This window comes from Eleutherodactylus coqui, chromosome 4 (genome assembly GCF_035609145.1).
Source record: "Eleutherodactylus coqui strain aEleCoq1 chromosome 4, aEleCoq1.hap1, whole genome shotgun sequence".
Lineage (NCBI taxonomy): Eukaryota > Metazoa > Chordata > Amphibia > Anura > Eleutherodactylidae > Eleutherodactylus > Eleutherodactylus coqui.
The window spans coordinates 69,576,636-69,602,690 of NC_089840.1; the positions used below are offsets into that span (position 1 = coordinate 69,576,636).

At 41.6% G+C, this 26,055-nt stretch overlaps 1 protein-coding gene across 1 annotated transcript in view; it reads right to left on the reverse strand.

Annotated features, from left to right (window-relative positions):
- Window positions 1-26,055, reverse strand: part of RAP1GAP2 (RAP1 GTPase activating protein 2) — a 188,584-nt gene that overhangs the window by 44,322 nt on the left and 118,207 nt on the right. Inside the window, exons 11-15 of the mRNA XM_066599625.1 lie at window positions 25,684-25,813; window positions 17,705-17,860; window positions 5,683-5,754; window positions 1,701-1,787; window positions 1,428-1,562 (exon numbers count right to left, since the gene is read on the reverse strand). Of these exons, the coding sequence (XP_066455722.1) occupies window positions 1,428-1,562; window positions 1,701-1,787; window positions 5,683-5,754; window positions 17,705-17,860; window positions 25,684-25,813 (580 nt within the window). The remainder of the gene's footprint in view (window positions 1-1,427; window positions 1,563-1,700; window positions 1,788-5,682; window positions 5,755-17,704; window positions 17,861-25,683; window positions 25,814-26,055) is intronic.

Below are 26,055 nucleotides of genomic sequence, written 5' to 3' on the forward strand. Positions count from 1 at the left end.
TCGCAATGTTATCGCTAGAGCCCGGCCTGTCGCCATGGCAACAGGACACCAGACACTGGAGTCCTGTAGTGCCAATGCCTATGATCGCTGTATAAGCGATAAGGCATGGCAGGGCAGTTTTTTTGTGCTTTTTCTAATATTAGCATAAAAAAGGTAAGAAAAAATTAAAATGGCACATATTTGGTATTGACACGTCCGTAACAATGTGTACAAAAAGTTGAACGCACTTTTTATTTTGTACGGCAAAAAGGGTAAAAAAAACCCGCTAAAAAACGGAGGCAAAATGCTACTTTTTTGCATTTTGCCTCCCCAAAAATGCAATAAAAGTGATCAAAAAAGCCGTGTATTCCCCAAAATGGTACCAATAATAACTACAGCTCATCTCGCAAAAAATAAGCCCTTATAGAGCTCCGTACATAGAAAAATAAAAAAGTTACAGGACTTTGAATGCAGCTATAGAGGAAAAAAAAAGATTTCCAAAAAATTGGGTTTTTATTGCAAAAAGTGGAAAAACCTTAAAAAAAATATAAGAATTTTGGTATCGTTGTAATCATACCGACTCGCAGAAAAAATGTATTGTGTCATTTATGCTGCATGATTAATGCTGTGAAAAAAACCCCCAATAATCTATGGCAGAATTGATGCGTTTTCTCTCCCTGTTATCATTAAAAAAATAATAAAAGTTTTATGATATAGTCTATGTACCCAAAAGTGGAATCGATAAAAACTACAGATCGCCACGCAAAAAAACAAGCCCTTATACGGCCGCGTTGACGGAAAAATGAAAAAGTTATGGCTTTTGAAAAATGGAGATGAAAATCCGCCAAAAATCGTTGAATCCTTAATCCTAAAATAGGCCATGTCATTAAGGGGTTAAATGCCTCTCAAGCTGCTGGCCCATGACCCTAAATAAGTTGCTCAAAGTTTTTATCTTTAGGAAGATGACGAATCTGCGAGCCAATGAAGATGCCTTTTTTAACTTTAGCAACATATACTTTTGTTTAATTAAAGATTTCACTCATCTAGCCTTGTGGATCTGATTCATTCTGAATCTGAAGCACTATTTGCAATGAAAGGAGGTGGGACAGGGGCGGGGCTAATTTCCGCAAGTTAGCCCCGCCCCTGTCCCACCTCCTTTCATTGCAAATAGTGCAGAGGGGGTGGAGAGGAGGCAGAGAGGGGACGGGAGCTCAGTTCCTGCTCCTGGCTCTTCCATCCTCCCCCCCCTGCAGATGAGGATGATGTATATCGGCTCGGCGTGAAAACCGAGCCGATATACGTTCGTGTGAATCCAGCCTAATACAGAGGTCTAAGCAAACACATCTCTAATCAAATTAAAATATGAAAATAAAACAGCATATTAAACTCTGACAAAACCCCTTTCATGTTATATGGGTTATTATGTATGGATACACTTCTTTACTCACTTTGAACGACTCCAGGAAGCCACCATGAGCCCCATTCTCCAACTTGTCTTCCTCTGGACCTAGGCCAAGCATAGCCTGTGTATGCACATGAAGGTCATCATGAAGATTGTCCAGAAGAGCAGCTCTTGTCCGATCCTAGGTCAAAAAGATATCCTTTACTCACAAAAGTAACTGTAACACAGATAATTCTAGTTATAGTTTATGAAGAGGCATTATTTCAGAATATATTAACCGCCCAAAACCCTTACAGGCATTTGAGTTGAGTTCACTTACCTCAAGCTTGGCGAACTTGTCAGACTTGCAGCAAGCATGCTCAGCATTGATCAGCTTGGTAAGCAAAAATTCACGGAACTCAGCATTCTGGAAAACAAAAAAGTTGCAAAATCTGGTTATTTATTTTACTACAATGCAATTCAACCAAGAAACTCCTTCATATCATTATCCCTTTCTAATCCACTGTCTGACCTCTGAAGACATTATGATTTAAGGCTGTACAGCTCCGATGTTGGAAGACATCCGTCAGGGTTCTCTTACTGTATATTGCCTCTCTGCTGTTGTACTCTATCCAACGTGTCACCTCATGCAGTACTGGCTTTAGCCAGCAGATAGCGCCGTTGTATATTGGCAGAAAAAGAGCCCTAGGAAAACTAGGATACAAATTGGATTGGAAAGGGTTAAAGTTACGATCAAGCAAATTACCTCTATGGCTTCCCACTTTGTTTTATGTAAGAGAAGAAAAGTTATAAGTACACTACTCTGCATTCATGGGTGTTCTTTTTATTTGGCACCCTTGCCTTTACCAGAGTGGAGGCTGTCGTAGCATGCAGGTAACATTACTGCTGTGAATCAGGTTGTGCAGCCTAATTTCCATTTGTAAGGTACATTGCCCTCTAACGCTGAGCCAGCTCCGTACAGTATTAAGACATGACTTGGGTAGACTTTTGCCCATTACAAACACAACGTGATCCTAATAAAGAATTTTGCAATACATACTCTACCAGCAGGGCTTAGCGGTAAGAAATCAGAAAGTGAGAGACATAATGAACACATTTGGTATTCAGATTTTCTAGCATCCCTTTCATCTCTCTGCAACCAGCAGGGACTCACAGACTTGGTAGCTGACATGCTGACGCATTTATGGCAGCTCAGGGAGAATCATGACTAATATTTTGACTGCCAAAAGCTGGCACTCATTTTCTTTCCAAATGATGGTCGGATCCCTGCTGAGTACAGAGAAATGGGTTGAGAGGGGAAATTTGTTAATTTTATTGAGTCATGTCCTTCTTGGCTCTCTGAGTCACTATTTGGTGGCTGCGGGCGGTGTGTGGCAGGTGTCTCTGTTGGAGAGGATTACATGAGCGAATGCACATCTGGGATGGAAACAAGAACTTTGAACATAACCCACCTCACATGCTGCAGAAAGTGCAAAACTAGGTGATCCCTTCTATACATGCACAAGAATATGGCAACTCATCAGCGTGAATGATAGTTGTTAACCTGTTAACGACTGCCTGTTATAAAGTGTATGGAGGGCGGTTGTGGGTGGAGCTCTCAGGGCTGCCATGTATTGCAGTTCGTTCTTAATAGACTACCATTTAAAATGTACAATGTACTACAATCTAGGAGTACACTTGTATAACATACTGCAGGTCAACAGAAAATAAAAAAAAAGTTAAGGTTTTTGAAATCCAGCAATGAAAAAAAATGAAAGCAAAGATTTTTTAAATTGCTAATCATTAACCCCTTAATGACGCGGCCCCTTTTTCTTTTTCCATTTTAATTTTTTCCTCCCCCCCCCTTCAAAAAAATCGTAACTCCTTTATTTATCCATCGACGTCGCTGTATGAGGGCTTGTTTTTTGCGGGACGAGTTGTATTTTTCAATGGTGCTATTTAAAGTACCATATAATGTACTGAAAAACTTTTAAAAAATTCCAAGTGGAGTAAAATGAAAAAAAAAAAGACATTTCACCATCTTTTAGTGCGTCTTGTTTCTACGAGGAACAAACGGCAACAAAAGCAAAATGATAACTTTATTCTATGGGTCGGTACGATTACTACGATACCAAACTTGTATAGGTTGTTTCTTACTATACTACTCTTTTTTTTTTTCAAAGACATTTAATTTTTTTCAATTATCTGTGGTCATTTTGTGCGCGCAATAACTTTTTTTTCCCGTCGACGTAGTTGAGCAAGGGCTCATTTTTTGCGGGATGTTCTGTAGTTTCCGATAGTATCAATGTGGAATACATATGACTCTTTGATCGCTTTTTATTGCGTATTTTCTGGGAGACAGGGTAACTTAAAAAGTGCATTTCTGGCGTTCTTTTTTTTTTTTTTTCAGGCGACGTTCACCGTGCCGGAAAAATAATGCGCTACTTTGATAGATCGGACTGTTACAGAAGCGGCGATGCCAAATACATATTTTTATTTTATGATTTAGATTTTTTAATAATAGATATGGCAAAAGGGGGGTGATTTAAACTTTTATAACTTTTTTTTTTACAATTAAAAAAAACCTTATTGATTTTTTTTTTACTGTACTTTGAAGTCCCCCCGGGGGACTTTAACATGCAATGCTTTGATCGCTCCTGCATTGTGACATAATGCTATAGCATTACGTCATACTGCAGTTTAACAGGCAGTCTATCAAGCCACCCCAAGGGGATGGCTTGATAGGCAGTCTGGTAAGGCAGCCCTGGGGCCTTTCATTAGGCCCCAGCTGCCATGACACCTGCACGGCTGGCTATTGCCCGCGGGTGTCAGCTGTTATAGACAGCTGACGCCCGCACTGTATGAAGAGTGGTTGCCCCGCAACCTCTCTTCATACATACCCCGCCGCTCCATGACATACCGGTACGTCATGGAGTGGGAAGGGGTTAAAGCAACCCTCTGGTTTTGGGACAAAATTCTGTCCTGGGCCTAGAAGATGGAAGGGGTATTTTATCTGGACTTGATTTTCCTGCCCGTCCCGCTAATTTCTGTAGGTTCTGTTTTCAGAAGACCAGGATAGACGCCGCAATTTTTAGACTACCTAATCCCCTATAATGCATTAGTAGAGTTAGGTCTAACAATGCACTATACCTTCTCTGTGATTGGCTAGCTCTGCTCGTGTAATCAGTGCTGGCCAATCATAAAGCAGTGCATATTATAGTTAAAAAACAGGAGTGGTCATCTTGGCCAACCAAACATGGGGCTCGGAACGGCTGGAATGGTGGGATGGCGAAGATCAAGAAAAAGTAATATACAGGTGGTGGACTCAAATACGAAAATACCCTACGAATTGCATGCCTTAAAATCAGTCTCTGTAGGTCTTATTGAAATATGATTTATAATCTCATGTAATTTTAGTGGAGGTAATATGACACAGATGCTGCTGGATAGAAGAGAACATCAGCCCGAGCAACAAGGTTCAATTGGTCAGGTGTTTAGAACCAGCTGGCTCCCAAAACCCACCAAAGCAGGGCAAGAGGTTGAAGTAAACACAAATTTGGTGGGAAAGCTCAGTGCTAATGATTAAAATCTCATGCATTTTGTACGGTGTTTTTATATTTTTGTACACCCCCTGTATGTTCTCCAGTCTCTGGTCCCGATACAGAATTTTGTCCCGAAACCATAAGGTCGCTCTAAAAAAGTTCAACAAATTGTTAATACAGACTGTCCAACTAAAGAGATCATATATATATATATATATATATATATATATATATATATATATATATATATATATATTCCTAGTATGATTACAATTAACCCATCCTGCAGGTTCATCAGGAGACTTGTTTTTGAAGCCGAACACTTGCAAGACCCTCACAGTATTGTACTATCTTGAACACCATTTCATTTACTTTTTTTTTTTAGGATTTAGTATTAAAAGTTATGCTTTAAACAAAGTTTTTCACCAAATCCGAAACTTTCAGAAAAAATGAACAATTACATGACTGAGACTTTGTATGGTTTGTTTACCTTCACGTAAAAATACCCTATAACCTAATTTATCAAATGTATTGAAAGAGATGCAGCTGTAATATACTGTATAATCACCTGGCAGAACAAGCTGGAGCCGCTAATATGGTGCTTAATCATGGTTTATTTATGATGGAGATTCAGTTCATGTTGTTTTGCACATCTGGTGTTGTTGAATAAAATGAATGTTACTCTACAGCGAGGAGATTGTTTGTTGAGATGAAAATAGCTTGGAATGCCCTGTGCCTTATGTCTCCCAGCAGACTAGGTATAAAATTTACATTTCTTACTTTTTGAAATACTGGTGGATTGGGAAGCGGGGGTCCAAAAGACGGGACATCTTCTCGTGCAGTCACCGAGACCTGGATGAAAGAATTTAAGAAAGGTGCTATGAACAATACTTGTAACATATTTATATGGTGCCTCAGGTTTGTAGTATACATTCTAGAACTGTAGGCTTAAAATACGACAACATGTAATCCAACACCTTAGATTAATAAACTGGAAATTCTGCCACTGTAAATCACTTAAGCCACTTAAAGAGGACCTGTTACCACCCCTAACATGTCTGTTTTAGTAATCTTCTGCCTTGTGCTGATCCTCTGTTATTCCTCTTAGAGATTTGTGAATAAATTGACAATGGGGTATTACCATTCCTCCTGTCAAAAAGAGATGTGTCCCTACATAGTGATACTATGATTGGCCAGTATCAGACAGTGCAGGAAAACACCCCCAACTGGTGCCACCCAGTTGTAAATTTATTCATACATTTCTAGACTCATTCATAAGTTTCTATAACCTTTATTTTCCATAAAGCTTATAGAAACCTTTGTGCGTAAAAAAAATCAATATATACATATCTTACGATGTTCCTGAAAAAGAAATGATGCACTTATTTTTTTCCATTGAGTTTTCCTTCTCAGGCATTAAAAAAAAAAAAATCATACTTGGCTCTCCTATATTCAAGATCAGCTCCCTATCCTCTCTCCTCTTTCAGAGGCTGTGTAACATAACCACACCCACTCAATACTACACAGCTATCTCTCCATTTATCTTATCCTCTTTCTGAGTAGCGGATTGTGGTTCCCCCTAACTGCTGATAATAGCAGAAAAATCACCCGGAGCGAGTTACAGCCCTCTGTAATAGTAGCATTTACTGTTTTGCTATCCTCCACCATTCCATGTTATACAGCCATCTAAAGTAGCTCAGTGGAAAGGAGAGCAGGCTAGAGGAGAAGCCAGTCAGTTTATGCTGACTGAAATAATTAGCTAAGATTTCAGTCCTCCAGTCTGCAGTGTCTTGGAAAACAATACAAGCAGACAAACCAATCAATCAGAAATTTTAATGAAAACCAATTGCAAAGAGTCTTTATTTCCAAAAATACATTGATCCAAAGAGAAATAAAAGTGTGAAAAAATGTACATAGCCTTTAACCCCTTAAGGACATGGCCTATTTTGGCCATATGGAAGCAACATATTTGGGGGGATTTTCACTCCACTTTTCAAAAGCCACAACTTTTTTTTTAATTTTTCCATCGAGGTGGCTATATGAGGGCTTGTTTTTTGCATGGCACACTGTAGTTTTTGAGTACATAGAATTTATTGTAAAACGTTTGTGATTTTTTTTTAGGAGGCAAAATGAACCATATAAGCATTTTGCCACTTTTTAGGAGTTTTTTTTTTTTTGCCATGCAGGGTAAATAGAGTGTGCATTTTATTGTGTGATCATTACAGATGCGATGATATGAAATATATAGTTTTTTTTTTTAATGGAGCAAAAAAAGTTTTTTTTAAATGTTTGTCCCTGTAGGGGACTTGAACCATAGAAGCTCTGACCGCTCTGATAATGCATTGTAGTCCTTCTGTACTGCAATGCATTATTTCTCACAATAGCGATCGCAGGCCATGGCTGATGACGTCACAGAGGGAGCACACTTTTACAATCCACAATGTACATTGATCGCAGCATGTAAAGGGTTAAGAGCGGGATCAATGTTTTCATGTTGCAGCACCAGGCCAGCTATCCATCACAGCTGACTTCCGCTGCGGGATGGTACAGACTAACTTCTGAGCCTGGACCATCCACAGGACATAACGCAACAGGATATAAACTTAAGTCCAATGTGGCCAGGATGTAAACTTGCATTCTGTCGCTTTAAGGGGTTAAGGCTGTGTTCACTTTTGCATTAGAGGCTATGTGCAGAGCCTCCTCCAGCAAAGGTCTGGCCCAAAATGCTGGACAAATTATCTCAGCATGCTGCAGAAACTCAAGGAGCCCCATTGTAGTTAATAGGTGTATGAGGTACCAATCGTGCCCAACATGGCCAGGATCCGCCACTTCAGATATTTTCGCTGTTTGAGTTCCATGATGGATTCGAATAACAGAAATAAGGAGCACTGATGTGAACCCAGCCGGAGTATTCAAGATTACAGCCATCAATGGCTGTAGCTCATGAACTAGGTTTTAAGTACAACATATTACTCACACCAGTAGAGATGGGCTTCATATGGTTCCATTATACAATCTGTAAACTGATTAGTGAGGTTTCCAGTAAAGTGACTGCATTTATATTAGGCCTAGCTCAGTCCACAACAAGATTACTGATTTTAACCCATTTTTATTGCATTAAACTTATGACCTAAAATATTTCACTTCAATGCATACAGCTTCCTCTGATTATAAACGGGCCGGAGTACCCAGCATCCTGCTATCATTATTCATTTTTAGAGCGCCATTACTTCCAGGGCGCAGTGAAAAGGGGGTTCAGTACATACTAAGGCAAAAAAGTACAAAACATACGAACTCAGTGAGTGATAGACTAGTAGAGAGGGAGAGAGGACCCTGCCCGAGGGTTTATAATCTACAATGGAGGGGGTAGGAGACAATAGGCGGGGAGGTGGGGATAGAAGGTGTTCATACGGTAGAGTAGTTACAGCAGGGTTACTGTATTTTGAAGGCTTTTATGAAGAGGTGTATTTTCAGGTTGCGTGGACAGTTTTGAAGGTGTCATAGAGTTTTATCATTTGGGGTAATGAGTTCCAGGGTGTGGAACATGCCCTGGAGAAATCTTGGAGCCAACTGTGTGAAGAACTGAACAGAGGAGAGCAAAGAAGGAGTTCTTGTTAGAACCAGAGATTATGTCTTGGGAGATATTGGGAGATTAGGATAGAGATGTATGGAGGAGACAGGTTATGGACATACTTGGATAACATTGCTAATTTTTAATATTTTTGACTGAATTCTCTAGGTATGGGGCAGCCAGTGAAAGGATGGATCAAGAGGAGAAGAGGAGAAACAAGGGGAGAGGTGGATTAACCCGGGTAGCAGAGTTGAAGGTGGATTGTAGGGGTGCAAGAGGGTTGGATGGGTGGCCACTGGGAAGAATGTTGCAGTAGTCTAGGGGGTAGCTGATGACATGCATTAGTATTTTTGCTCACTCAAGGTTGAGGGAAGAGTGGATTCAGGAGATATTTCAGATTGGGAGGTTGTAAGAGTTTGGATGTGCATTTTGAAAGACAGGGTAGATTCAAAGATTATACCAAGGCAGTGTACTTGTGACAAGGGAAAGTGTGGAGCCATTAAAATGTGATTATTAGGTCAGGTGGGGGAGAGGGGGTTACTGAATGAGATGGACGAAAGATGATGGATTCACTTTTGTCTTTGCTGAGTTTTAGAAAGCAAGAGGAGAATAAAGAGCATGATAAACATTCTGGTATTCTGAATAGCAGAGATAATATCTGAGCTTAAAGTCGTTTTCCAGGGAGAATACTACTGATGATCCATGCTCAGGATAAGTCATCAATAGTTGATCACTGGAGTCCATCACTCAGGATTCTGATTGATCAGCTGAGCGGATGCATGTAGTCAGCACCTCAAATACACAGAGGTCGGAGCGCAAGTAGAGGAAGTCTCCGCACTGAACTCTGTGTAGTGGCCGGCACTTTTAACTGCAGGTATAGCTCTCATTAAAATCAACACGAGCTGTGCCTGCAGATACAAGCACTGGCCACTACATGGAGGTCAGCATGGAGACTTCCACTCCCACCTCTGTGTATTTTCGGCACTGACAGCATGCATCCACTCAGCTGATCGGTCGGGGTCCTGAGCGACAGATCCCGGACGATCAACTATTGATGACCTATCCTGGGGATAGGTCATCAGTAGTATTCTCCATGGAAAACCTCTTAAAGAGGTAAATTTGAGTGTAGTCAGTGTAAAAATCTGTACTGAAAGCCATGGAATTCTATGAGCTGTCCCAGGCTGAAGGTATTGATGGAGAAGAGTAGGGGTCCCAGGACAGAGCCTTGAGAAACACCAACACAGAGAGGAGAAGACAAGAAGCTGGTGTGGAAGTGGGAGAAGCTAAATGTTTGGTTGGTGAGATATAAGATGATCCTGGAGAATACTAAGTAAGTAATGCCAAGGGTTGAGAGAGGTTGTAACAAGAAGGAGTGGTCAGATGGGTCAAAGGCATAGGAGGAGCAATGAGGGAGGTAATTTGGCTTTAGCAGTTAGCAGATGTCTTGCGATGTTGGTTAAAGAACTTTCAGTTGAGTGTTTGGGTTGAAAGCCACATTGCAGCTTGTCAACAGTGAGAATACCTGGTTCAAATCCTCTCAGTAAAATGATTCCAGTTCTAAAGCACAGAATAACTTCAGCCTTTACCAATTCTAAAGTAGAACTCTTAAGACTTTGTTCCGCTCTACCAAAAATTGGCTAAAACTAAATATAAAAGCTAAATTCAGCAATTTTTCTGCTGTTGTCTTCCATGAGGACATTAATGCAGCTATTGTCCTAGTGTTGCTGTCACAGAGTGGGTCTGAAGTAAGCTATTAGAGGAAAACTTATGTGGTTTTTTTCCGCCTCAGACAATTATGGCATATCCAAAAGGACCCAACCTCTTAAATACATGGTAGTATCTTGACCCCCATATATGAAGTCAAAGTGACCAGTGGCAGTCACCTATAGGAGAAGAATGAATCAGTTGCTTCTCATAGACTTTGATGGAAAGAAACACATGCAGCAACCTTTTTTTTTGCTCTCAGGATCACCAATTATAATTTATGGCATATCATGTAAAAATACCATTAATGTCTCACATAAGAAATCTGCTGACTTGCCACTTGAACCATTATGAGAACACTTGTGAAAATTATGTGTGCATACGTGGTTGACAAATGTTGCCATGTGGTTTCATTTTAGAGACTTTGAGGCTAATAAATATGGTAATGCGTAAAATGTTCCTTTTTCAAGTTATGGGTTATCTAGTTTTGAGTGCACTCTTCATCATGGCTGGGCTTAGCTACGTGCAACCTATGTAGTCACACAAGTCTTCAGCTACCACCTTGTAGGGCGCACCAGGCAGATACTGGCTGGATGTTTGTCTCCCTTGTTTCTCTCTTATAAGGTCCCCCCACTTTAAAATTCTGAATAGCAGGGAGGTAACATATGGGTCAGAGAGGCAGATTTAAGTGTCATCAGTGTAAAGGTAGTACTGGAAACCATGGAATTCTACAAGCTGTCCTAGACCATGGGTGTAGATGGAGTGGAGTAGGGTTCCTAGTACACCAACAGAGAAAGGGCGAGCGAGGTAATATCTGCACAGGGTGCCATCTAAGACTAGAAATGCTCTTTATGTCATCTGACATTTTAACATACAAGTACACTAAATATTTTTCAATACAAGTGCCAAGACCCTTTTTTAACCACATTTAGAGATGAGCGAGCACGTTCAGATAAGGCAGGGGGTGAGCGGGGGTTGACATGGGGTAGAGAGAGATCTCTCTCACTTTCCCACCTGCTCCCCCCCCGCGGCCACCTCGAGCCTGCTCGGACGAGAATACAGTTACTCGAGAAGAGCTTGAGTAACTGCCTTATCCGAGCGTGCTCGCTCATCTCTAACCACATTGCCTTTGACAGACTCATTCGATAGACAATATGTAATCTGATATTTGTAGTGCAGCATTTCCTGCTGTAAAGACGTACATCCACTACATTGTAGAAGCCGAACCTTGAAGTAAGGTTTGAGCACTTCAGAAGGCAACCATTTCTTCTATTTTACTTAAAGATATGTACAGAATAAGGAAATCCATGCAAAGACAAGAACCTGTTAATATATGTGTTGGTCCGCATGTGTTTTTTCTGTAGGGACAGCTGGTATTTTAGTATTTTCTGATCTATTAAATCATCAGGTCGATAAAATTAAGTTTGACATATGGTTTTCCAATTTGCAGAGCATTAAGTTCTGGCCAAGGATACTACTTTTCTATTATCCTCATAAAGCAACAATTCTACCTAATAACCCCTTCTTTGGAATACGCCTGTGTAAGTTTCTGCCTAGCAACCATCCTAATAGGGGAAGTTGCTGTCCTCAAATAATATTTGCACTAGAATATTGTCTGGTTAAAGCCAGCTGCTTCTTGGAAACAATTAACAGCTCTACACAAGCCAATCTGTTCTTCCAAGGACGCCTCACCAAACAGCACATTCTGTAACTCTTCATATAAACTGGCAATTTATTGAAACAATGCATACAGAAATTCATTTGTGGAGATCTTTAGCAGCTTCCTTTTGTGAGCTCGGGCTTATTGTTTTATTGCTGTAAAACTTATGTGTCACCACCCACTCCTCATGTCACTGCTTGGCCATATTTCCTCTGAATTGGCACTTGTAGACATAGAAAATGTACACTGATAAGCAAGGCTGTTTTTCCAGGTTTGCTCTAATATCCAGTTACGGATGGGCGATGGGCAAAACAGCTGTTTGTTGACTTGTTAATTTCAGCAATACATTTATGTGATGTGACGAGTTGATTGTCTGTTTTCAAAGTGATAACCTCCTTTGGTGGCTGATAAGTAAATGTTATATCCCTTAACCCTTTCCTCAGATTCTAGACTGCGTAAGGACTCGGAGGATCTTTTAAAACACCTTCCTTTTTTTACTGAATTATCTAATACAACCAGATAGACATTAAAGGGGTTCTGTCATTGAAAAAAAAAAATCTATACTTGCCTATTCCTCCCCAGGAAGTATTCTTACCGCATCTTCCCCTGGCTCCTCCAGCCCCCCGTGTCACATCTCCTCCTGCCGTCAGGATCCTCTTCTTCCTGTGATGAAGCGTACATTGCCGGCATTCTGCTTCCTGCAGGTCAATGTATGCTACATCACTAGAGACGTAGCATTCACTGCCTAGCAGGGAATGCCGAATCCTCATCAGCTTGCTTTAACGCGACTGCACATGCACGATGTTTCACTGCTAGCATTTCATATACCATATGAAATGCTAGCAGTGAGATATCGCACATGCGTGTTAAAGAAGGCTGCCGAGGATTCGGCAGTGAACACTACATCACTCATAGTGTTCACTACCCTTCCTAATGAATGCTACAATACTAGAAGAAGAGGATCCGGCCCACTGGAGGTGAGGTAACCCAGGGAACTAGAGGAGCCAGGAGAACATAGGCAAGTAGAAGATCTGGTAAGAAAACTGCCTGGGGAGGAATAGGTAAGTATTGATTTTTTTTTCTAATGACAAAACCCCTTTAAGCTAAGTTATTACTTCATAGTTAATGCAAGAAATTATGCTACCAATTAACTTTTGACATTGACATTTTGGTCAATTCAATAATTACATGATGAAATATGTATACAGTATACACTGCTGTGTCTAAACACCGTAGCAACGCATATGAATACACAATAAAACAACAAGGCTTGGGTCCAGCGTGCATGTGTTCTGAATAGGTCTCTTCTTAGACTTGTCGTCTGCCTTTGACACAGTTGACAGAGCCCTCCTACTACAAATTCTCTTCCCCCTCGGCATCACAAATTTTCCCTTTTCCTGGATCTCCTCATAATTCACTGATGAAATGTTTAGTGTCTCCCACTCGCACACAACATCCTCGCCTCGCCCTCTCTCTGTTGGTGTTCCCCAAGGCTCCATACTAGGAACCCAACTCTACTTTATCCAAACCCATGATCTAGGACAGCTCATAGAATCCCATGGCTTCCAGTACCACCTTTATGCTGATGACACTCAAATCTACCTCTCTTGCCCAGATGTTACCTTTCTGCAATCGAGAATCTTAAAGTCTCTACCAGCATTATCCGCCTCCTCCCGATTCCTAAAACTTAACATGGGAAAAACCGAACTCATCATCTTTTTTTCCCCCACCTTACTCTACACTCCCACCACACCTATCAATCATACAATTATAATCAATGGCCCGTACTGTCACAAGTCTGCTGTCTCTATGTTATATGTGACTCCATCTTCTCCTTCAAATACACATACAAGCCCTAGCCACCCCCTCTGCCCCCAACTCAAAAATATCTCTCAGATACGATCTTTTCTCAACCCAGAGTCAGCAAAAATGCTAGTGCATGCCCTCATCATCTCCCACATAGACAACTGCAACAGTCTCCTCTGTAAAATGCATCCCTTCCAATGCCCTTACACCTCTCCAATCCATCCTCAACTCAGTTGCCCAGCTTTGCCACCTCTCCTCCCATTACACTCCTGCCTCTCTCCATTGCCAATCCCTTCACTGGCTGCCTATTACCCAAAGAATATAGTTCAAGTTACTATCATTGACATACAAAACTGTCCACAGCGTGTCACCTCCATACATCTCTGATCTAATCTCCTGATAACTCCCCACTCAAACTCTGGTCCTCGCAAGACCTCCTCCTCTACTCTTCCCAAAACTGCCCTCACATAATCAGCTCCAGGATTTCTACCATGCAGCATCTATACTCTGGATCTTGCTTTTTCAACCCATCAGACTCTCCACCACCTGAGAAAATTTCAAAAGGAACCTAAAAACCTACCCCTTCAGAAATGTCTACAACCTACAGTAATCCTGTCACCATTACATGAACAGCTTCTGCCCTCACCTACTGTCTTATTCCCCCTTCCCCTCTCTCCCTCTGTATCAATTTGTTAGACATTTAGTAAATGTTTACTGCTTACTGTTCCTGTTTTATACATGTGATTGTTCTCAGTGAGAGACACCAAGTCATCTTGTAGATATGATACCTTTTAATGGCTAACAACCATTTTCGAACCTACACCAAGTTCTTCCTCGGGCTTAATGGAACATATCACTAAAACATCATGTATTTTTGTTAGCCATTAAGAGGTATATCTACAAGATTACTTGGTTTCTCTTACTGAGAACAATCACATTTTGCTCTTCTAGCTAACACAGCACTAAACTTTTTGGGGGGGTTTATATATGTAATGTGGTTCTATATGTAGTAGTATTTGCAGCTTATATGTAGTGCCATGTAATATAGCCCATATTCTTCATTTGTACAGCACCTTGGAAATAAAGGCACTTTAAAAATAAGTAATAATGTCAGACTCTTCTGCTTATCTCTACGAGAACAAAAGGATCTGTCAAGTTCAAATCCAACTGCCCTATTCTAATCTTCCCCAATATCTAAAATCAAGGGATCGTTGGGAAGCCTCCATTCACATTAGATGAATGGCCAGACTCACCAGAATCATCAGGTTTGGTTTATATATATCTAATATGTATGGCCAGCTTAAAGGACTTAGGTCATCTAAACTAAAGTAACGGCCTCATAGGAGATGTGGTGCCGAGTCCAGGGTGCCTCTTTCATACTTCCCTTATTCACTGTTCCCTCAGTGTCCGCCCACAACGTTGCCAGTCCATGCATCCCATGCCCTACTTAGGCACATGCTTATAAGAGAACCAGTCCTATCATTATATGTACATGCATAAGTAGTCTACTAGATGCATGGAGTGGCAGCTTTGTGGGCAGACAGTGAGGGAACAGTAAGGAAGGCAAGTATAATCTCCTATGAGGCCATTACTTTAGTTTATGAGGTTCATAGGAGATGACAGATTCCCTTTAAGACAAAGTTGAAATATCTGTTGCAGTTGCTATAGTAAATGCAAATGGAAGTCCAATTCTGCTTCATATTTCTTTTTCTTTCTTTGTATGCAGTTCAGCGGCAATCAAGTCAAAGGCCTCCAGAAAGGTCAGGTTGATGTAAAAAAGAAATAATCAGCCTGGCTGATGTAACAGCTCTCCTCTAACAAGTCACCATTTACATATCCTTAATATCTTATTTTCATTCAGTTGACTTGGTCAGCAGCCAATGCCACCTGTTCACTTGCCGCTGTTGGTAATGACGACCTAGACAGACCTCATGTGACTTAGCAGACAAGGCATTGTAACCACCCTGGTAATGTTAAAAGTCAATATTTCAAACCAAGTCAATTTAATTGCTCAACAGTTCCCGGAAATTTCTCTTGCACAGTACATGCTACAATTTAACAAGGAGAAAACAAGACAGGCAGAAAATATCACAGGGGCAGCTTGTAGGTCTCTGTTATTCAGAAGACAATATGATTTATTTCCTAAAGAGGCAAAAAGCTAGACATTTTTGGGGTCCGTTTTGAACATTGGCATGTTGAATTTAGCTCAGGTTTTTTTTATGGGAAGAGGTCATTTGATATATTAAGCATTTAATCCAGTCTCTGCGAACATGCTACAGAAGTGCAGATGATATTTCTTCACCGTGCTGTAGGATTCGCCATTTCAGATGAACTATATTACATATTTTTTCCGTATACCCAAGGGTCTTTAATCCCTTAAGGACACGGCCTAACTTGGGCTTAAGGACGCAATGATTTTTGGCGGATTTTTATCTCCATTTTTCAAAAGCCATAACTTTTTTACTTTTCTGTTGACGCGGCCGTATAAGGGCTTGTTTTTTTGCATCGCGAACTGTAGTTTTTGATTGTGCCATTTTTGGGTATAAAGACTATATTTAGAGATGAGCAAGCATGCTCGGATAAGGCAGTTACTCGAAAGAGCATCGCTCTTGGGCAGCAGGGGGTAGCGGGGGGTAGAGAGAGAGAATTAGCATTTTGCCTCAGTTTTTAAGCGGTTCTTTTTTACGCTTTTTACAGCGCAGAATAAAAAGCACATTCAACTTATTGTACACTTTGTTACGGACGCGACGATACCAAATATGTGGGATTTTAATTTATTTTTACCTTTTTTTTTGCTAATATGAGAAAAAGCACCTGAAAAGGTTTTTTTTTAAAACTTTTCTTCCTTGTACATTTTTATTATCTTTTTTTTTACACCATCTGTGTCCCTCTGGGGACTTACACTGTAGCACTGATGATCACTGTGATAAGGCATTGCAGGACTTCTCTCCTGCAATGCCTTATCGCCTATTACTGCGATCACAGGCAGCAGTAATACAGGACGGCGGTATCTGGCATCCTGTTGCCATGACAACCAGCTGGGCTCTCTGCGATTATATCGCGAGAGCCCGACAACTTCACAGAGGGAGCACGCTCCCTCCGTGAACCCTTCCCATGCCGCGGTCCATGTAGATCGCGGCAGGGAAGGGGTAACAGCGAGGAGCGCATCTCTGATGCACCCCCGCTGTTGCAGCGGGAGGCCGGCTATCACGGACAGCTGGCTCCTGCTGCCGGATAGCACGAGATCTGTCATGATCTCACGCTATCCCTATGACATTAGGGTACGTCGTTTTGTGGGAAGTACCCCGCTCCCATGACCTACCCTTACGTCATGGGGAGGGAAAGGGTTAGGTGGCCCCAGAGCTAAAAGTCCAAAGACGTTACATCCAACGACCTTGCCGGCCATTCTATCTGACCTCTTCGCCCCGTCCAGTGCCCAGGAATTGCAATCCAGTCACTTGCGTACAGCCAAAGCAAAGTGCACATCCTCTTGAGAGTAGCATGGAAACTCCCTGTTCTCAATGAACACAGATGGGAATATGGTATCCTGTAACATCTTTACAACGTTTACTACCTCCCACTCACACACAACATCCTCGCCCTATTGCGGTCCCCCCAAAGCTCCCTGTTCCCAATGAGCACAGATAGGAATACGGTATCCTGTAACATCTGGCGGTAGTTCTCACTGTTAAGTGATCTATCAATCAAAAGGCCCCGGATGTCAGACACAATTTTCCAACTTTGCCCTCACTTAACTCCTAAACAATAAATATAGGACAAAACTGATACTTCCATTGTCTTTCTGAGTAAATTTTAGCTAAGACAGATATATCACATAACCCCCTTCCAATTTGAAAAACCTGAGCTGAATTTAATATGACACAGTTCAAAATAGCTGTCGAAAACATCTTCTTCACCAAAAAACACGGCCCCCCTCCCAACTAATACTTTCACATATTGGAAGTAATTTTTTTTAAATTATCACACCAGATAAACGGGTGTGTCCAGACTTTTGCTTCCCCATATTATATATATATATATCTGCATGTGCCATACATTACCTTATAAGCTGTACAGTCCGTCTCTGGATTCTCCACTTGCACCACAATATACGCATGCAGAAAGTTTGATGCAATCATGTCTGGAACAAAAGGAGTGTTCTCTTCCTGAAACACTATAGCTACTATGTCATTCCCGATGTGTCTTTTCCTCTGCAGCTGAAATGAAATAATTGAGGGAGAACAGATGAAGATGTGGGTATCACAGGTGTCACACCTGCTTAGTCACACTGTAGATACTGATTAATATTCACAATGTAAAAGACTGGGTGGTCAATCAGAAATGTGAAAAATATTCTGCATTTGCAAAATGTTAGCAATCTTAATACAGTTTCATATATATATAGTAATTGTTATGTTGACTGCAATTTTAATCTGCAAATCTTACTGGATTTCTATGAAAAGTGAAGCCCTTTGGTTGATTAAGTACAGTATGATGGGTTTTTGGATAAGTCACACTGCGAAGCCTTGCCAAAGCTACTAGTATTTGTGGCCAAGTGCACTGGCAATTTTCAGTTGGAGATGTCATTGCCTGGCGATATATCCTCTTTACTGCGCCCAGCTTTAGTTGGATGGCAAAGAGTAGTAAAACCCTGATTATCATATTAGCAGATAAGCTGTAAAATTGGTTTACGTCAGTTATCTACATGGTCAATATTCCAGTTAAGCTATGGAAAATCTATGGGCTGCATTTGTGTGCAGGCTACAACATTTATACAGCATTTACATTTAAAGAGAATGCGTCCCCATGTTTTTGCAGCCCTCAATGAGAGCATCCTAAGGGCTTATTTACATGAGCGTATATTGGCCGCTGTTTTCACGGTCCGCCGATATATGCTACCATCTGATGCATTGGATTCCAATGAATCAGATCACACAGGCGTATTCCCGTGGCTTTAAAGTGCCTGACTGGCCAATATAGCTCCGGGTGCTTTTATGCCAGGCAGGAAAGATAGTCCTGGAACTATCTTTCTGCCCGGAATATGTCGGCCGCTGCTAAAGACTCCTATGGGAGCCAATGACAGCAGCCAGAGAAAGGTGGTGGGAGGGAGTTTAGTAGTGTGACTGCTAAACTCCCTCCCCCTTCTCTCCTCCTCTCTCCTCCCCTCTGGCTGTTTGCAATGGGAATGGGGTGGGGTGGAGCTAAGCTTCACCCCACCCAGCTCCCTTCTTATTGCTGGCTGTGGACAAGAGGCGACTGGAGAGTTGCAATAATCGAGCCAAGAGTGTATGAGGGTAACGGTGAGCATTTTTAATGTGTCCATGGTTAGAAAAGGGTGGATTCAAGCAATGTTCTTGAGGTGCAAGTGACATGTTCGGGCAAGAGACTGGATGTAGGGGGTAAAGGAAAAATCAAAGTCAAATATGACCCCAAGGCAGCGGGCATGCTGTTTGGGAGTTATGGTAGTGCCACACACGGAGATGGAGATGTCAGGATGAGGTTGGTTAGCAGAGAGAGGAAACACCAGTAGGTCAGTTTTTGAGACGTTCATTTTTAGGTAGAGAAAGGACATGGTGTTAGAAGCAGCGGATAGATAGTCGGTGGCATTCTGAAGCAATGGTGCTGTGATGTCACAGGAAAGGTGTATAACTGGGTGTCATCAGCATAGAGATGATACTGAAAGCCAAATCTGCTGATGGTTTGTCCAATAGGGGCTGTGTAGATGGAGAAGAGGAGGGGTCCATCAAATCAAAGCATAAGCAGAGCAGCACAACCAGCCATCCAAATTAGTACTTCTTTATTGATCCATATACAAAACAGAGTAGAACAGAGCAGCAATGTTTCAACTTCCTGCGGAGACTTTGTCAAGCTTGACTCGGTTTCTGCCGAGTGCAGAGGGTAGAGGCTGGACTATAGGCGGTCAAGAAGAGAGTTCTCCGATAGACAGCTTATAAGGCGGGAGTAGACCAGGCATTCTAATAGTTTGGAGATGAAGGGGAGATTTGAGATGGGTCGGTAGTTAGCACCAAAGGGCGAGTCAAGAGTCAGTTTCTTTAGCAGTGGGAATGTGATAGCATGTTTGAATGAGGAGGAGGATTTAAATGCCAGACGTCAGAGAGAGGTTGAATATGGTAGTAAGGTGGGAGATGACAAATGGGGAGAGGGACCAGAGGAGGTGTGAGGGAAAAGGGTCGCAAGCATAAGTGGTGGGGCAAGTTGAGGAAAGCAACATTAGTTCTTTGCTACTTTGGCTAAAATGCCTTAATAGGTTATATGGGAAGGATCGCTTTGACTTGTCAATTAATCTGCATCCCATGAGAAGGAACTGAGTCACAATCAAGCCTTGCTGAAACAGTTTGGCTGCATACTAGTCAGTAATTCTACATGCAGAATCACAATGCATTTTTCCAAAGGAGCAATGCTGAGCCCTAATTGGCATCACTACAAAAGACATGGTCGCTGATTGCAAAAGAGTCGCTTATTAGCTGTGTATTTTGTGGAAGATTTTGCAGTGCATTCAGAGCTGCCATCAGAGTATTATAGGTTACATTGGGCACAGGAGACTGTTACTATGACTGCCCTTTTATACTCAAAGTATGTTAGACCAAAAAAAGATATATCCATCCAGTTCAGCCTATTTCTCCCAATGTTGAACCAGAGGAAGGAGGAAAAAAAACAGTTGATAAAAGCCAATTTTTCCCCATTTAAGTCCTCACTCTCCTGTTATTTGCCACCTCCTACCTTCATGTCATTATATATATTGGACTCCCACTAAATATATTGCACGAGGCCATAACAGTACACAAAGATCATATCTTCTTTCTTAACACCGTACATATTATAAAAGTTCTCTCCATTACTTTAGGTGTCCGCCAAATGTCCAGAATGAGGTGATGCGACAAGTTAAATAAGGGATATGCCTGAAGGAACCCAAAAGCCCCTGCTCTACTGACTGGGGTTTAGGTATTCCAAAAGACAGCACCTTAGGTATTCCAAAAGACAGTGTAATAATGCTCCATACCACACCAGTCCCTCTACATGTACACAAAAAAGAATCATTCACAATTCACTCTCACCATAACGTAACAGTTAGTATATAGGGAACTTTTGAAAAGTTTGCTTCAGCCAGTTTGCCAGTTGAGGTGCAAGTGACATGTTTGGGCAAGAAATTGGATGTAGGGGGTAAAGGAAAGATTGGAGACTTCAATATGATGGCTGTACTGACTCTCCTTCTGCAGCTCTAACTATAGAGTAATAATGTCATGTGAAGTTATTATTTCCAGAAGTTAACTTTAATTCACTTTATATGCCTTCACTGTGAAGGGTTTTAATATCATCCCTGGAGTTCATAGTTAATGATAAGCTACTCACAAAAATGAATAGATATTTCAAACTTACTTTATGGCTACCTAGAAATACAAACAATTATTTATCACTGCAGGGAATATGCGAATGTAAAGTGGTGGCCTCTTATGAATTAATAATTCGCAGTTTATTCACTAATCTCATTGGTATGTTGATCACAACACATTGTGTTGGTAGAGAATGCTGATGATATTAAGCTAGGAAGAAGTTTAATGAAACTTTTAGCTGTAAAGGAAAGACATTCACAAAGTCGAGTTTCATTATTATGACCACCTCCTACTTTTGACGTCAGCCCATGATGCTGCCAATGAAGTGACGTGTCGTGGGCTTGCTTGGTGGGTATATAAGGTGTGTGATAGACCATCTGCTCACATATCACTCGTCATGCATAACAGTTGGAAAAAGGGATGACTACTGGCTTTCGGGTCATGGATGGCAGTGTTTCGTAAATAGTGCAGTTTGCGAACTGTTCGCATCCTAATGTGGTGAAAGTGTATCATAAGTGGACAAATGGGAATAACTGATGTGGAAACTGTGGCGCATCACGTGCCCTTGATATAAGAGTCGAATGTTGGCTGCGTAGGTGCATAAGGCACGACCGATATGCTACAGTGGAGCACCTCACCATGAAAATGAACCAGGGGCTAACAGATGTGTGTTTAATACAAGAGTTCAGTGAACCCTACTACGTATGGAGCTCTGAAGTAGTAGGATGGTCACTGCGCCTATGATAACAAAGGTGCATCGAAAGAAAAGGCTTCAATTTGCATGGCAGTATCGGAATTGGACCACTGATTGGCAAAGGGTTGCCTTCTCCGATGAGTCATGTTTTCTGCCTCACGGAAGGGATGGAGATTGGTGTGTCAGGTGAGAAAGATTAGATAAAACTCTGAGCAACCATTGCTGGAAGAAAACAAGCTGGTGGCGGCAGCAATTCGGTCTGGGGAATTTATTCATGGCATTATCTGGGACGCTCATCCATCTGGAAGGCACTCTGACTTATGGTTATAAATCCATGCAGATCATGTTCACCCATACATGCTGTTTGTCTTCTCTAGGGTGGATGGGATCTTCCAGCAAACAGCGTGACATCTCATATGGCTAGAAATGTCCAATAATAGTTGCGAGAGCACCCTCCAGCAACTGTGAAATGCACTGTAGTCATCATGGCTCCAGATACCTAAGGCAACCTACCAACACCTAATTGATTCACTTCCAGACTATCTTGCTGCTGTCTGTGCGGCACACAGCATTTACTCTGGAATTTAGCTGGTGGCCTTAATAATGTGACTCAACTCTGCTTCTCCTTATTTGTAGCGAAGAGAAGCCGCATGAAAAACTGCGTCAAAAGTTGCACTATGTGAACCTGGGGTGTTTTCACAGGGGGCCATGTAAAGGACAGCATAGTGCAGAGGCAGGACCATTCTCCTATTAGCCAATACAGCACAAAAGTATTGTGGCTAATAGCATCGGTCATCAAGTTATGCTGCCCTACCCTATGTAGTGGTATCATAGGCAGATCCATTCTTAATTATCATATATAGAAAACTTATTTATATATAACCAAGCCATTTTTTTCAGCTACTATAGTCTGCTGAAATGATAACTGTAGATACTCCCATCATGTGGTTTCATGGTGCTTCTACAATTTGAACACATGGTACTAGAGATGAGCGAACGTACTCGGTAAGGGCGATTTCGCAATCGAGCACCGCGATTTTCGAGTACTTCACTACTCGGGTGAAAAGTACTCGGGTGCGCTGTGGGGCGGGGGGTTGTAGAGGGAAACAGGGGGGAGCCCTCTCTCTCTCCCTCTCCCCCCCCCCACTCCCCGCTGCAACCCCCTGCTCACCCACAGCGCACCGAGTACTTTTCACCCGAGTAGTGAAGTACTCGAAAATCGCGGTGCTCGATTGCGAAATCGCCCTTACCGAGTATGTTCGCTCATCTCTACATGGTACCATTCAAACAACTACAATTGGTGTTTGGCTGACTTGTAGCATGTAAGTAATGGAATATAATCAGCTCACATCAAGGTACAATATAAATCAGCTTTGAACATTTCTGTAGTGATGAGCAATTAGTGGAATAATCAGTTTGGGTTGGGATCAAGCCAATTTCACCAAAATCATCGTGAATCACAATGCCCGATTCTGACTCCCATTAAAGTCAATGGAAGTAAAAATCAGCTTCACTAATTTTTCCTCCAGAAGGTCCCTAATGAAGGCAAATCCCCTTAAATTGCATGAAATTACAGCTGCACATCTTGAAAACAATGGTGTGAGGGTCACTTGTAGCACAAGGTTGCCACTGAAAACAAAAGAAGGCCCTCATAAGGTTTCCTTGATCAAAAATTATGCCAAGAGAGACAGCAGATACGCTACTTGTCTGAAAAGCAATGTCATAAATTTTGCAAAGGACAAATTCTGCCAGTGGAACAGAACACTCAAACACGGGCCTTCTCCAAGGTACAGCTGGAATTTAATTTCATACTTTTCCACTGAGCGCTATGTAGCTTGGAAAGGAGAAGGCAGAAGCAGTTAAAAACAGCTTCTCCTTTCTCCTGTGGGTCCTTAGCTGTGTATGACAGCCGAGGACCCGACCTGCTTCTGCTTGGTTGCAGAAGCTTTAATCCTGTGCTGTACTTTTGCAATCCGCCATGATTAAAGCCCAGGACAAAGCGCCGTGAATTTATCTCACTTGGTACCTAAAGGGTTAAACCATACATTTGTACAGGGAAGTATGTGGGAAACTATAATTCAGGAAAATACAACTGGCAGATTTACCTTTGCTGTCTAAAAGTTAAACAGTGCAAACTATTATAAAGGCAGAGTCTTAAAATGTGCAGTTCAGCACAGTGACTCATGCTGGATGGTAAATCTATCAAGTTTTAAAACAGTCTAACCAAAGTTTCTACAACCTGTTAATTGGTGCAATTTGCCACAATTTAGTGCATGCCCCCTTTTTACAAAGCCATGCCCATTTTTTGGATAAGTCGAAAAAAGTGTCTAAAAGTGCCTAGAAATACACAGTAAATGTGGCGCACAGTATGCAGGGCATTTTTTGACACAAAAAAAGTAATTCTGCCCCAATATTAAATCTTGTTAAATTAAATCTTGTTATTTGTATAGCGCCAACTTATTCTGCAGCGCTTTCAGGCAAGTTTTTATTTATTACCCCCCACCAAGCTGGGTACTCATTTTACCGACCTTGGAAGGATGGAAGGTTGAGTCGACCTTGAGCCGGCTACCTGAACCATGCGGGGATTGAACTTGCAACCTTCGGGTCATGAGCGAGAGCTTACACTGCACCACACAAGGCTAAAACAAAAATAAGCTCTTACACAGCTACAGATGTGTCCTCCCTTAACCTGGTCCTTTACTTGACACATCCCAGTACATGTAGTGCAAAGTTTTTTTTTAAATGTGTACGTCCAACAGAAGCCACCCGTCACAACAGGCTTTCAAGTTTAAAAAAAAAAAAGTATGAATTCAATGTATCCTCTCTCCTTGATGGCTTGAGAATGTATCATTTTAGTATCAAAAAGAATTGGAGTCTTTAATGAAATTCAATCCAAGATAAGGGTGGACACATAGGAAATGTCATTGGAAAAATGTGAAAGTGGGCTGTCAAAATGTGATGAAGCAAAACCTCAAAAACTTGCAGAATCCTTAGCTGTCTAGCACTTTATACACTTGGCCCATTCCTCTGATGATGATGTGAGGCAGCAAAACATGTTGTGGCACACGGTGTGCCTTGTCAGAGTAGAAATTGGAGATTAGGTGTCCGGACGCTACTATCCCCAGTATTATATTGCTAGTAGCACCCCATTTACTGCCCAAATCAATGTTACAACAGCACTGTGGATTTGCAAGACATATGTCAGGTATTAACATGTATGTTTGAAGATGATATCAATAAATTGTTTGCTTTATTAACCTGTTAGTGGAAGACTGGGTCATGAGTGGGTCTGTTTGCCCTTTATGTTAAAAGAGTTTTCCAGTCAAATACAATTGATGACCTATTCTCAGGGTAAGTCATCAATAGTTGATCACTGGAGATGCCCCATTTGGGACTCCCCAGCAATCAGTTGATCATCTGGCCCACTGTTAGTGCAGCGGACTTAGACGTCATCATTGCAAAGTGTCAGAGGGCTTGTCTCTCCTTGAAATCAATGGGAGATGAAGCCTCCTATTACATACCGGGGTTGGATGCAATAATAGCAGGCAGCACTTCCATTGATTTTAATTGGAGTGAAGCCCTCTATAACGCTTAGGCTTCTGATCTTGATGATGAAGTCTGGCCCCGCTGCACTGGTAACAGACCGAACTATCAGCTTATTGCTGAGGATCCCAAGCAAGGGGTTCCGGAGATCAATATTGGTTACCTATTCTGAGGATAGGTCATCATCAATAGTAGGTGACCAGAAAATACCCCTAAATTGACACATAGATATACAATATCTTTGATTTAAAGGGAGCTCAGAAACGTCCCCAATGACTGAGGGATCTGGGATGGTCTGAATAGCTTGACCTTACTAAACAATCCCATATTTACAAGCTACAGATGATATTAGGGGTTCAGCGCTTGCAATATTCTACGGCACATTCCCAGGATTAAATACTAAATAAGTACAAAAGCAGAATATTTTATGGAGCTCAGCTGAAGTCCTCACCTGCTGGGCATCTCCTTCTGTGAACGGTAACTTAGTTGACACATGAAACATGATTTCCTTCTCTCTGAATACAGTGTATATGGACTCCGTGCCCGTCTGACCATGTGCTACATCCAGTCCTCCACGAAAACTGTAAAGACGACAATGAAGAAGCATTCAAGTATGAATAACTGACAAGACATATTCATGTATAATGTGGTTCATGCTGGTACCTATTCTCTGGACTCATAAGTTTATGTACATTTATGGACATGATGGGAAAATGTATCAGTAGTGTTGGCAAAAACGGAATCTTCAAAATGGTGCACATGGCATCATGGATTTGCAGCAACTCTCTAGGTACAGTACTTTAGGCCATGTTCATATCTGTTT